Source organism: Pholcus phalangioides, unplaced genomic scaffold (assembly GCF_987345545.1).
Source record: "Pholcus phalangioides strain wild (caught in Gottingen) unplaced genomic scaffold, Ppha-v1.0 ptg000007l_1, whole genome shotgun sequence".
In the NCBI taxonomy this organism is placed as follows: Eukaryota; Metazoa; Arthropoda; class Arachnida; order Araneae; family Pholcidae; genus Pholcus; species Pholcus phalangioides.
In genome coordinates, this window is record NW_028301600.1 from 11,671,033 (window position 1) to 11,686,173 (window position 15,141).

At 35.1% G+C, this 15,141-nt stretch overlaps 1 protein-coding gene across 1 annotated transcript in view; it reads right to left on the minus strand.

The window, feature by feature from the left end:
• LOC149084914 (gamma-aminobutyric acid receptor subunit beta-like) overlaps positions 1-15,141 on the minus strand; it is a 295,218-nt gene that overhangs the window by 143,988 nt on the left and 136,089 nt on the right. Inside the window, exon 4 of the mRNA XM_089232655.1 lies at positions 10,697-10,923. Within this exon, the coding sequence (XP_089088781.1) occupies positions 10,697-10,923 (227 nt within the window). The remainder of the gene's footprint in view (positions 1-10,696; positions 10,924-15,141) is intronic.

Genomic DNA, 15,141 nt, shown 5'->3' on the forward strand with positions numbered 1-15,141 from the left:
CCATTGTGCATTCCGATGGACTTGGACAATTTCAGCAGGACAATGCGACACCCCACACGTCCAGAATTGCTACGAAGTGGCTCCAGGAACACTCTTCTGACTTTAGACACTTCCGCTGGCCACCAAAATCCCCAGACATGAACATTATTGAACATATCTGGGATGCCTTGCAACGTGCTGTTCAGAAGAGATCTCCACCCCCTCTTACTCCTACGGATTTATGGACAGCCCTGCAGGATTCATGGTGTCAATTACCTCCAGCACTACTTCAGACATTAGCCGAGTCCATGCCACGTCGTGTTGCGGCACTTCTGCGTGCTCGCGGGGGCCCTACACGATATTAGGCAGGTGATCAGTTTTTTTGGCTCTTCAGTGTATATACACACACACGTTATTCATGTTGCAAGGGGTTTTATAGTTATTGAAATGAAAAAAAAAATTATATACGGACACCCTGTGCGCAAAAACCCAATTAGACAATTGTTGTCTTGTCTCTTCTGAGGTCAACAAAAAATCCACGTTTCTTGGTGCAACATTCATTGAGATATTTGAGTTTAAAAAAGGAGAAAAAATTGGAAGATAAATGAGGGTAAATGAGGATCGGATAAATGAGGCAAAAAAACGGTTTTTGTTAGTTTTTCCTGTACCTCCCAACTTTTATCCATTTTTCTAATTCAATTATCTCAGTGAATATTGCACTTAGACACGTGGATTGCTAATGGTTCGTCAATAAAATGTGTGCGTAATGTTACCTATGTACCTTGTATGGTAAAACGATAACTTAAATGTAATTATAAAACTATAAAGCATATTTCCAGTCGATACCACCAATGAAGAACTGAATGAGATGACAATACTCCGCGTATCCTCCGTAACACTGGACTAATAATAAGGATTGCGGGGGGATGACTTTATGTTAAACAATTCTGTGGAAAACCACGGGGAGCTCTAAAAATATTGCAATTTTTTCAAGATAATGGAAAAATAAAATTCGATAATTGTTAGGTACACAATACTCAGTGGCGCCTCGTCACAGAAAATTTTGAGGATTCTCAAAATCGTTGCATTTCAATATCGTCCCCCCCTTATGCCAGGGGCACGAATGTGCAAATTGCCACTTTTTGGGTTTATCAGCTGGTTGGATTACTTATTTGCTATCCAAGTTTTTTTTTTTCAGAAATGCGAATATGTATCCCCTTTTCAAAAACATGGCACAAAACATTGCAGGAGAATGACATCCAATATAGGTAGAGTAAACATTGCAATGCCATTTTCTGAGTTTTTAAACATAATTTTCGTAAAAAATAAGTGAAGGGAGTCAAACTGACATCTTTCAACGCTGCAAAAACCTCATATAGGTGAAGCAGTTGCCATCGGCAATAGTTTACAGCAAATTATGAGAATTCATACTCTTATTTTCTAATATTGTGGTATAATTTGAAAGGTTGATGGCATCATTAATATCCATGGGAGCTTTTTCCCGAGTGGCCAGAAGAATTATAATTACCTGTGTTGTCAGTCGATTTCTCCCTCCCACATTCTAATCAACAGGATTTTATTTTTCGGCGCATAACCCTCGCATGCCAAAACGTATTATAGAGTTACGTATTCTGTTATTAGCGTTTCCGAAAATATTTCTCTTTTGATTTTCATCATCAGAGAATATAAAGCTCGAAAAAAAGAATCGTGATAGAAAATAAATTTACCAATGTGTATTTTATGTACTATAATAGCAGTCATTCGGTCACTACATTTGAAGGTTAGTTCGATGCGCATTTGATCAAGTTTGAATTGTTCTTATTAACATTATAATCTGAACAATTTTATAGTTTGAAAATTAACGTGGTTGATCATTTTTTTTACCTTGATAATTTACCACCTTTTCACCAGGTTTCGCATTTGAAATTTGATACTTAATTCTACAGATAAGAAAACAAGAAAAAGTAAAGTCTTTTCATCAACAAAACTAATTGGTTACGCAGCTCTACATAAAAAAGTTTCTAATCAATCAATGATTATCGATTGATTGTAGTTCATCATGTACACTAGACATTGAAGAATTAGATAAATCTAGTTCATAACATGTTCAAGAGGACAAAAAATGATCAAAAAGTTTATAGACTTGAAATAAGTCTAAGAAATAGAATTCACGTGCAATACAATTAACATTGCATTTTTCCAGTTAAAGTCCTTAAAAGTGTTTAAACAGTAATTTGTGACTCATCAAGAATTGATGTCAATTAGTGTTATAATTACAGGATTAAATTGCTTTCATTTCAGCTCTATAATAAAAATATTTTGCGATGGTAGACTTAGGACGGAGGATGTATTATTTTTGTTATTTATACTTGTGGTGCTTTAAAAGAGCTCGAATATTGAAACACGAGCTTATCATTACTTTTTCTTGATTGAAGATCAGATTGGAATCGGTAGTAAAAATCGAAAACAAATTCTTTCGAGAAAAGATTGAGCTTACGAAATTAATGTTTTCTGGCAGAGCTTTAAACGATGTCGCGTCATGTACAAAAAAGATAAGCCGACCGTTATTTTTCTTGTAAAGCCTTCTCATAGAAGTTATTGGTACCTGGGAGATTTAGCTCTGAAGCTACCGTTACAAGTAAGGTAAGGTTTCTTGCATTAAGTCATTGTTCGGTTGGTGATGGATTGCAGCAGTCGCTGCCTTCGTGCTTTCTTCGCTTTATGCACCCATAACCTTATCGACAAAATGCATCTCAAGATTATATTGAGCAGCCGACATCAATGGCTTAGAACCTGAATGAAAACTGATAGAAAGCAAAAATAAGAAGAAAAGAAACAGCAACCATCTTTCTTGTTTCTTTCGCGCGTCGAACTTTTATTGACTGGTTTTTATGATGGATCTTCAGTTTAATCGAAGTTGTGTCACCCTAATCATGAACACTCACTGAAATAATTTTAATTGACATATCACTTGTATGTAAGTGATTCTCTGTTCCAATAAAGACTACGACCGAGGAGAAAAAAATTACGAAAAATAAGGATTTGTATGTTTTTCAAAGCAATATCGTCTTCCTCATGCTCGTAGCATGAATGAGCTTTTCAATTTTCATTTTCAATTTTCAATTTCAATTTTTTTATAAGCCGGTTGGATACATTATTTTCCTATCCCTATTGAAACACATGATACAAAACATTTTACTTATAGGATAATAACTTCCGTGGGTAGAATCATTACCCACGTTGTTTTTTTGCCCAAGGACGTTGCACATTCGTGCTTCGATCGTGAAGGAGACGATACGCCGTACCTTATGTATCTTTACTAACATATGTAGAAGAAGATGTCCTCTCCCTTGTTAATATGATATATACGGAAAACTAGCTGTATGAAGAGATATTGGTGTATTCAGAAAAAAAAAATTAATTTTTACCCTCACATGCCAAAAGAGTGTTTTACCTCTAAGCTATGAAAGCAGAGGGAATAATCACATATCTGTCGCCATCTGGTGGCCTTGATGTCATTCGCGACCTATTTGCAGAATGTTGCCACCGCACATTGCACGGATATGTGCCTTTAGCACACATATGTACTCTAAGGAGGGAATGTTCTACCTGCTTTCATAGCTTAGAGGTAGAGCACTCGTCCTACATACGAGAGACCAGGGGTTGAGTCCTCGTGAAGGCACAGATGAATTTTCCTTTCCTAATACATCAATATGTCTTCATACAGCCAGTTTGCCGTATGTATCATACTTTACTGACATGATTCAAGAAGTTTTTGGAATGCAATCTCATTGCATAAATTCACGGATAGTTGTTTGAGTAAAGAATATATAACGTGTCCAGAAAGTCCTTGCCTAAGCTTCAGTTGGTCGTAGAAAAAACTTCCAGTTGCCAAAATATTTTAAATGAGGTGAATATTCATATACAAATATACAAAAGCCACAACACATAAAATGCCAAACGAGGTGGCTGAAAAAAAAGTCCATAAAAAATATGGATGTCAAATATATATCTAAACTATATCAAAAATGCAGGAACCCAAACAGCAATAAAAAACCAATAATTATAATAAAATATAAATATGCTGCCCATGAAAAATTATGGTTGTCTCATCTAAACATGGATAGCTTCTCGATTTATCTCAATATGCTTATCGTATTTCTTTTTAAACGCGTCAGTTGTGATAGAATGCACAACCCCCTGTGGTAAGCTATTCCATTTATTCAAACCCTATTAGAAAAAAACACAACCTAGAATTGTCCTTTGCTAAACGATACCGTTTTCCTCTTGTCGTAGCAGTTGATTGATGATGCATTAATAACTATAATCCATCGTATCCGTCCTGTTGAAAATTTTAAACACTTTGACCATATCCCCTCGATATCTGCGTTCCTCCAATCAGTAAGAATATCCAGATCGGTGATTCTAGTTGCATCCAGAATAATAACACCATTAAACTCGTACGTGAAACGTAGTTTGTTCGAACGAAAATGAGCGGTCATGCACTTGTCAAGGCTAAAAGACATGCTCCATTCATTTGTCCACGCTGCAATCGTGTTTAGGTTGGTCTGGAGTAACTCCCTACCGCTATGAAAGGTACATTTACAAAAACAAAATTTTTGAAGAAAAAAAATTAAAAAAATTCTAGCTTTTTGTATTTTATTCGGTGCCCTAGAGCCAATCTGCAAGATGAAATTTGTCCATGCAGTAATATGAAAAAAAAAGAAAGTTTCATCAGCTTAAGACAAAAATTCAGAAGTATTTAATTTCTATGCTCTCAATTTTTTGATTTTTTAACTGCCATTAACGTGGCTCGGTGCAAAAAATGTGCAGTATAATGGAATCGCATTATAGTGCTAGTTTTTTTTTTTACACGTTGATTCTACTTGGTATTACTCGTTTGTTTCTAGTAAACGATATTCTCTATTAATTTTGCGGCATATTTCGTATCAATAGATTAAAGAATTAAATACCTGTTTGCAAACAAGTAATATGGTATTGATATTTTTTTAACAAAATCAGAGGAACTTCAACTATAATCATTCACTTTATTAACATCAGTGACATTTTTGAAATCGATATCTCATTATACAGCCCATCTTTGCCCTCCTCTTCAGATTGTCACAAATTTAGCTTCTTCCCAAGAACTATTATCGACTGCAACAACCTACCATCAAATATTGTAGATTGTACTACGATTTCTGAATTTCCATGTACCATCAGCCGTCATTTCCGTCATACATAACTTCCGCATCCTCTTGTATAGGCCTCGGCCAAACAATATTGAATAAATAAATAAATAAATTTGTTTGAAGAAAAATATAACAATTTTCCACTGTTCAATTTGTGAACGACTCCCGAATCCGTTCTCAATCTTTGAAGTCTCTAATAACTCTATTAATAGTTGTCGTACGGCAAAGACATTTGTTTTGTTTCATATATTTCCGAAGGGACAAACTTTTTATGGGTAAAAATACAGAGACTAGGGGAACCACATCTGAAGTTTTTTTAAATTAATTTGTTTACGTAAATGTTCCATACTAAGAATTTTTTACCTCATTTAAAACATTTTTGTAGTTCAAAGTTCGTGTCTACAATCGAGAGAAGGCCTGGATAATGACTTTCTGGACATGTTGACAATTTGTTTAAAATGGCTTGATCACATCAAAAAATTTGAATATTTAAGAATAGATCCAGAAAAATTCAATACTTCCTAAAAATCAAAGCCAAAAAAATCAATGTCGATATTCGTGAGGATTTTCCACAGACGGGGATGGAGTTGAAAGTCTGGGGGGAGGGGCACGACGATGATGTGTGATGTCAATTCATAAATACACATATACATTATATCAGTCGACTCCACCTTTGAGTGGAGTCCCTCTCAAGTTTAAGTCTTTGCACTCCCCCCCCATGTGATGTTCTTGTGCTGAAACAGGGTAATTTTGTTTCTTTGTGCAAAGTCAAGTAAAGTGCCGGAATTAGTTTGAGTGGCAGTTGAATGAATTTGTGTATATTGTCAATAAACTTTAAATAGCATAATTGTGGAGAGAACTCAACGTATTAAATGGTTACCAAAGACTTCTTCGAAAACGGAAGATAAAGCTTCCAAATGGTTCTAGGTGGAATTGATTTTCAATATGTGTGGTAAAGTTTAGATTTTCAGCTGCTTTCCTAGTTTCTACTTTTACCACCCTTAGGCTGTGGAAATAGTCGGAGAAATGTTTCAAAAAGGCAGCGTAAAAAAAATTCATTTTTTTCAGTTGTTTTTTGTGAAAAATAGATGACACTTTAACTCATACGCTTCAAACACGATGAAACACATTTATGTCCGGGTTTATACTATAAAAGTTTGGTAAAAGATATTTTATAAAACTTGAAAAACAGTCAGTAATCCTATTGGCTACATTTGCTCGAATATGACCGATGCGCTCATCAGTTGCATTTTTAAAGTTTTATAAATAAAAATTTATAGTGCAATCCCGGCCTAAAATGAACACTGTATGAGACGGAAACCTGTCTAAAATGTAATATTGTTTCAGGCTCTCAACGTCCCGTTTCGTACAGATTTCACTGTATAATACAATCGAAAAAAAAAATGGTGATACAAACACAGAATCTGGGTTCGAACCCTCTATCACCGACAAAATAGAGATTGATGTCGGGTACTCAACTCAACAATGTGCACACATTTTGTTTAGTACAAGCAAATCTGTTAGAAAATAAAGAAATAATAACAATTATATACAAAAAGAAACCTAGAATACATATCCGGACGCCATCTATAGGTAATTTTAAGAAATTGATGTGAAAAAAAAAAGAGATCATAGGATGATTGAGCAGGCTACTACGCTGATCATTTGTGGATGATGGGAGCATTCTGATGGTTAAAAATCGTCTCAACTTGGATACATGTGGGTTTTCTGATCGAATGGACAATATATTTTTACATGATTATAACACTATAAAAAATATTGTTTCCATCTCAGCTATAATCCCATAGTACTTACGAAATGTGCTGAATTCGAGACATTTCATCATTTTTCACAGAAAATCGCGTACATCGGTGTAGGGTAAGTAGGGGTACGACTATATTTCGAATAGATATCTACATACGATTGTTATGATACAAACACAAATACAAAGCCACAAAAGGAAAGATGTCCAATGAGTGACTGAGAAAAAAACGCGCATAACAAATATGGATGTCATATGTTTCTAACATACAGCAACTCAATTAAAAATGTAATTAAAAAACTAAAAAAAAGACTATATATATACATGATAAAATATAATACAATGCCCATAAAAATATTTATGGTTGTCTCATCTAAGTACGGATAGCTTCTCGGTTTATCCAAAAAGTGTCAATTGTGTTAGAATTCACGACCCCGGAGGCATGCTATTCCATTTATTAACAACCCTTGGAGAAAAATTCCCTGCGACACCACAACATAGAATTGTCCATTACTGATCGATACTAGTGTTCCCTTGCCAAAGCAGTCAATTGACAACGCATTTTTATAATTCATGTGCGTGTTCCATCCTATCTAAACCATTGGAAATTTTGAACACTTCTATCATATCCCCTCGACACCTGCGTTCTTTCAATGTAAACATATTCAAAAAATGAAGTCTCTCTTCCCCTTGCTTATATTCCACAAGGGACAGAGCGGCGGGAGTCATGCATGGTGTTTGCATAACTCGAGCCCCGTGTGCCAACAAGGACACGCTTCTCTGCAACCCTTCTCACAACCAAGTACATGTCCCTCGTAGGTACGGTCTCCAAAACATTACACGATAATCCACAGTCCAGGACAAACTAAGCCTCGGTGGCATATTCTATGAAAATGCAATATTCTACGACGTTCGACAGAATAGTTGATTTAGAATCGCGCTTTCTCGAGCTAACGAATGTACTGGAGTATCTGTTCCCCCATAAATAACAGGCCTCACAATGACAATGGAGTGTGACATTTAAGACTGTTGCTAGGACTTACCTCGAAACAAGCCAAAAAACTGTCAATGCTACTGGCACTTGTCAAAAATTTTACACACATTTTTACTTCCTTCTCTACTTTTCTTTCGGCAACTCAATTTCGCCCGGAAGAGTTAAAAGTTAACAGTTAATGGTTAGAGTTGTGGCCATTTTTACCACCGCCCCACTCTTCAACACATACTCTTTTAACTTTCTGTCTTTCTCTGTGAAAGGATGCGCAAATGTACCAATCGATACGCAAAATTTTGCGAACTTCCTGTCTACGCCACGCCTCGCTGATGATTAAACACCCGAAAAAGATTCTTTATTTATTTTATTTTTTTAAATTATTATTACTTTTTTTTCTCCATTTTATATGTTTTGGTTTTTAATACTTTCCACGAGGATGTGCTGTTTTCGCTGTTCCGTCTCTTTTATTTCTTTTCATTTTTCCTAATATTTTTAGCTTTAGTCTTTAAACGCCTAAATTCTCAAATTCTCTCGTCTCTTTAAATCAAACAAAGTTCTTTGAGCACAAAACTTTCCGCGGGTTAAAAGAATCCATTCTCTCTCTCTCTCTCTCTGCTTTTTTTTTTTTACACAATTTTATCGAGCCCGTAATAAAAATTGCTGCAAGCTAATGCAGATGCACCAGCGGTTTCAAATATTTGAAATGATTCAGATTAGAGAAATGCGTTTCCCTTATAAATGTTACGTTGAATGTGATAAGTCGGTTATTACGCTTAATAACTGGTTGTTATGCATACTTATACCAATCGTCTTGGTAGGTTTGATAGATTTATCACTTTCACCGGCGGCGAATATGCATAATACTCAAGCTTCGTTGGTGAATTTGATAAATATTAAGAAAGTTATCACTTTTACCGGAGATAGTGCATAATACCCACGTGTCGTTGGTAAATTTTATAAATGCTGAAAATATTATCACTTTTAATAGCGGTTATGCATAATAACCAAGTGTTCTTGGTAAGTTTGATAAATACTGTACTTGAAATTTATCTGTGACTTGACTTTATCTGTGATTATGCATAATGCCCGCATTTGATAACTATGAAAAAAAAATTCTAAATGAGTTTAGTGTGTGTGATGAATATAGACGGACTTCGATATAATGATGAAACATTTTACGATAGTACCCCGATATAATGATGAAACATTTTACGATAGTACCCCGATATAATGATGAAACATTTTACGATAGTACCCCGATATAATGATGAAACATTTTACGATAGTACCCCGATATAATGATAGATTTATGAATTATCATGTGTAGTAGATTCTCAAAGAAGATTCATAAAACATGATAAATCGTACTATAGTATATCATATAGTACGATTTATCATGTTTACCAACGACGCGACGCTTGGGCATTATGCATAATCGTCGGTGAAAGTGATAATTTTTTAGTAATTATTAAATTTACCAACGCCTCTTGGTTAAAAACTATGCATAATCGCCGGTAAAAGTGATCAACTTAGGGAAATTTATCAAACTTACCAAAATTCTCGGTGATTGTGCATAATAACCGGATTTATCACATTTACCGTAACAAACATAAAAAAATGGTTTCACTGCAGACAAAACAAAATCATATGAGCAGGGTAAGAATATAAATACTGTATAATTATAAATCGAAAACCTCCTGATTTTTGGTTCATCGTTGATTTAATTCGTGTGTTAATTTGTATAAAAAAATCAATACATCAAAAGTATCAGAATCCTACCATAGAAAATTGATAACTTCATGCATCTTTATGACTTATCAATGAAAAAATAATAATCGAAATATCTAAAAATACAGTTTCTTCATAAGTTTCAACTGTGTAGGAAATAAAATTTCATTTTTCTTTGCAAGAAAAGAACTTGAAAAAAGAAAACAAGTTAATCAGACCAAAACTATCTGAATTCTCATTCACTGCATAGACCGAATTTTCACCAGAAAAATCACTATTAATATTTAGTACACTTACTTTTTACAGTCTGGATTTCAAAAACTGGTACTTTCGAATAAGTCTTACCTTTCCCTTAATAAACTAGATAGACATAGGTATTCATCACATTCAGATAGTACTCACCTTTTTGAAAATTAAGGCAAAATGTTTGAAGCATAAAAATGAGTACAATTGAGTTGTATTTTCAATAGAATTGCGGCTTTTATTACCATTTCCCTGAAACCCAAGAGATGAATGTGGATATGCGTCTCTGATAAACGCAAGTGTTACGTTTGAGTTTTTATTCGGTGGTTCCTTTCGTCCCAATGGTTGTTGACAGTACATGTCTTCAAGACTTGGATGGTGGAAAAATGACCCGTTGGTCAATATTCAATAAATAAAAGAATGCTGTTTTTTAGAGCTCTTCGTATTTGTCTCCATTCATCAACATTTAATACAACCAGTTTTTGTAAGGTACTTAGAACCCAGGGAATGTGAATAACTTGTCAACGTTGTTGTCTTCATTCTAATACATGCTCATTTTATACACTTTTCATTAAAACTATTATTGTGGCAACAAACGATTCAATTTCTCTCATAACTAAATGGCCATGAACAATTGAAAGCAATATCTTTATTCTGTATTTAAAAAAAATCATCTACAGAACGAACGACTTTTTTATATTAGAATAAAATGTCTCACATTTTGCGATTATTGGAGATTTCTCACCATAAGCGTTTTTTGAATCACTATGCTCATAATGACTTCAAAAATGTGAAAATTACCTCATACTCCGGAAAACTTTTCCATCTGCACTTATCCTTAAGAAAGTGTTAGGAGTAGTCGCCTGGTGGAAGTAGGCAGTCTTCTCATTGGCGAAGAATGTATCAGGCACCCAGATCAGATTGGCCACCTCGGCCCCCACAGTTAGGCTTTGGAGGCCAGGACGCGCCTTGAAGGCAAGGCGCTCATCCCGCCACTCTTGACGAAAATAGAAATCGAGGGTAAAATCCTGCCAAGAAAAAAGACGAATGTCTATAATTTTCTCTTAACACCGTCGTTTTATCTTAAATACGAAAGCATTTGTTAAAATCAGAATAACTGTCTGCGTGAGTTTCAAAATGAATAGATACGTACAGAGAAATATAAGCAATTACACTACTTGTCCTTTTAGTGAAAACTAGTAAAAAAATTTGATGGACGATTTTAATCATGTATTAATTTTTTTTGTAGGAGAAACTCCTTTATTTTATAAAAAAAATTACATCTTTCACTTAACCTAGACATTAATGACATGCAATGTGAGCTCTATGTTTTAATTAAGTCAGCGGCTAAATCCACATGACTGGCTCAATTCAAATAATGAGTTAGTTCTAAGTAGCCAGCCTTGTTTAAGAGTACCTCTGATTCTCTGGGCAGTGGAGTTTAGAGTGTACCAAATTCAAGGACGGGGCTAACAATTTTGTGGCCCGGTGCAAAAATACCTTTGCGGCCCTCTGAAAGGGGGTTTCTCATCCCTCCAATGTTCGTGAGCACGCCGAAGGGTTTACATTGGCACCCGAGAAATGACTGTCGAGCTACTATTTCTTAGTAATGAAAAATCCATTCAGTAATAAATTTGGACAATAATGTCCGCTACTCCCAGGATGACTGCTCTATAATATCTGTATGGAAGGAACCATAATGGAAAAGCCGTCGGGGTTACAGGATCGCATTATCTACACAGGGCCGCAACTAGGTAATGTTTCCGCCGGAGCAAGCATGCATTTTGCCTCATCCGTATAATTTAGAATAATTGATAAATTGAAGAATTAACTGTCTCATTTGTTTCAGCGTTCGAGAAACCACATCCACTTGCACACCTCCCCCCCCCATCCTCATGGTATAGAATGGGGGGGGGGACTGTAAAAATCCTTGTCCTGGGGTTCAACGTCTGAATATTAGGGATTCCCCGTCTTGAACAGAAATTTTAAACTATTACTTCGTTATGAAGTTGAGGTGAAAAAATGTAACCAAAACATTTTAATAATATTTTGCGGCCCTTAAAAGCGGCCCTGAACAAATTGTTGATTTACTTTTATTGCAAGTAAAATGTACCTTACCTCGCATTTCAAGAGTGCTATTCTTGATGCCTGTCCGGTAAAAATATTACTCGTATTCTTTCAAAAGACTGTAAGTAATTATTTTAACAAAACACTTACCTAACTTCCCATTTGACCAATAATATACATATGAGATGAAAAATAGTAACCTCACCGTGTTTGTAGAAAGAAGTAATTTGTTTCTCAACATTTTTTCATGATTGATAGTACATACGAAAACGCCTTGTTGCAAGGACGACTTTGATTTTGGACTTTGATTACTCAACATTATTGTCAAATTAACTTACTTTGCATACCGTTCCTCGAAACTAAGGAAACAAAACACAATCCGAATTTTTCATATTTGAAACACATCAATTGCTGCATGTTTCAGACATTCTCAAGAATTTTAAATCGCACTTTTTTATAAATTTACATTAAATTTTTTTCAGCTACTTGGAATGGTATTTCGTTCAGTAAAATTCCTAATGTTCCCAGTAACATTCTTTTAATAATTTGCTTTTTCTAGTTTTATTTAATTGTGTTGAGTGAAAAATCTACTTTGTTATAATGACGTATCCACAATCTCTGTAAATGTAAAGTGTATATTAGTGTTTTTCGACCTTTTTCATCCCATGACCCCTTTGGACAATATTTTCTTCTCGTGCCCCTTTCCCCTTGTCATATCCCGGGTCACTGCCCTCATCCCAGAACTAGACCCTTTCTAATTATTGAACTGAATTTCTACGAAATAAAAATAACCAAAACTAAATTTTAATGAACAAAAATTTTATAAATAAGACCAATCTCTTAAACCCTGCACGTGTTCAAAAAGTGAGTGGTCATATCATCTAAGAGCCGATAATATGTGAAAAATAGATTTGTGTAAAATATGAGACGATCCAACACGAACCTACGATCAACTCTCATCGACACATCGCCCTGGTTCCGCGCCTACCCTGGGCTACTGAACCACACATGCACCTCGTCCATATTTCTCTACGCAACTTCTAACGAATTGGTACATGTTGGAATGTGCGTATACGTATAGTGAACCTGATGCGATGCTTGTTTCTGTGTAATGCTTCCTACACGTGCAGTGCTGCCATCATTTTTTCTAACTATGAGTGAAGTGTAATGATTGAAGAATTTACCGTTGTAGGCCGGTTGCTCTCTGTGGCAAAACTTTTTAACGGGGAGATATACTCGCCTACACTGGGATAGAGTTCGGTGAGACTCCTCCTTGTGATGGTTTTATGTATGGCAGTCTCAATATCATAGGGCCCCCGGGCAAAGTGAAATTCTGGCGCATCCATACTTAGCTGGAAGTAACTGTTTACATATTTACATACTTACATCTAAAAATAATAGTACTAGATCTCATCATGTAGACCCCCTATGACTATGAGACCCCCGGTCCATGCCAACATGGGTCAGTCGGTTAAGATGACCCTGATTCTATGGACAACTCTGCTGGATTCTGAAAGTAATAACATTTCCTCGCACCATATTTCACTTGAAAGCTCTAATTCTTCACAGCTCTCCGTGCCCCCCCCCCAATTGTCGCGGCTCCCCTTTCACCTGATTTTCTCCTGTGACCCCCAGAATATCCCAATACTACAAGGGAGTCACATGGCCCTAGGTTGTGAACCACTGGTGTATATGGATGAACAAAACTGGGGAATTTTAAAATTGATGGGTTGAATACAAAAATATTAATTCAATTGGTGAGTTGAAATCAGCTACCTAGCTGGATGAATGGCATTTTTCGACTGTTGAACATTGTATTGGCAAAATTTATAATTTGTATGCTAAGTTATGTTTCCAAACAGACCTATAGATAAAGTAATGCTATTTTTTTTAAGTCTTCGAAAACTTAAAGAATACTAAACTCATACAGCTGGATTTAAAAAAAAAAGTATTCTCGAAAATTTTAAAATCTTTACAAATTTTCTTGTTAGTTTAAATTATGTGCTTAAATTTGGTCCGCAGATTACCTTCGCATAATTGAATCTGTCCCCAGGGGCATCATTAAAAACTTCGTAAACTTGAAAAATATTTAAAAAATTAAAAAAAAATTAATTTTTTAACTCAGTAGTTAGTAACATGAACATGATACTAGCTGCTATTTATTCGAATAGACCCATCAGGAATTTCTAAAAATGGAAGAGAAAATCATCGCAAACGACGAGTGATAATAATCGTGTTTTGAATTAAATTATATAATATCTCCATTGATGGAAACTCATTTGAATTCAAACGATAGCGCATTTAAAAGCTATATTTAAAGTGGTAGTGAACGTTGAATGTAAATTTGATCCCCGAAGGCAAATAATTATTTTTTTAGAAATTCTAAAGAATGAAGCAAATAAAATATATCTTACAAGCAAAACTCTCGAAACAAAACAAAAAAAAAACTAATGATGCAACAAATGCATATTTAAACCTTTTTGGAATTATATAAAAAAAGTAAATATTTTACCAAATGAACGAGGAGAGAAGTAATTGAAAGAAATTTAATTTAAGATATATGAAGATAAAATGAAATCCGAGTGAAAAGAAAACTGAACAGTTTTCAAAACTTGAATACTTCAATTACAAAGAAATAATCCTTTGATGCAAACATTCATAAACAATATGAAATAATATGATGTCCGGAATTACGTCAGTTTGACGAGTCAGTCTTCCGCCTCGAAAAGCGGAAGAATGACCAGAAGAACGCGAAGAAACCTTTTTAAGAATGAAATCGAGCATTCTATTCGCTTTTTTGGCCACCGCTGACCAATGTTCAGAAAACTTAAGCAGCTCGTCAATGAGAATTCCCAAATCGGTGACGTTAGTTGCATCTAGCATAGTAATACTATTCAACTAGTAAGTGAAACGTGGGTTGTTCGAACCAAAATGAGCGACCATGCACTCAATACACACTGAAGGTCATGCTCCATTCATTAGCCCATGCTGCAATCATATTCTAGTTTGTCTGAAGCATCTGCCTATCGCTCGGATCCCCGACTTATACCCTGATCGAGTTTATCGATAAAAAGTGATAAAAAAGGGTATGAGCCCCGAGGACACGTTATATAGTTACATCATATTAAAGAAATATAAAAAATATATATAAACTGCATATGAAAAGTTTAGAGTCTGCA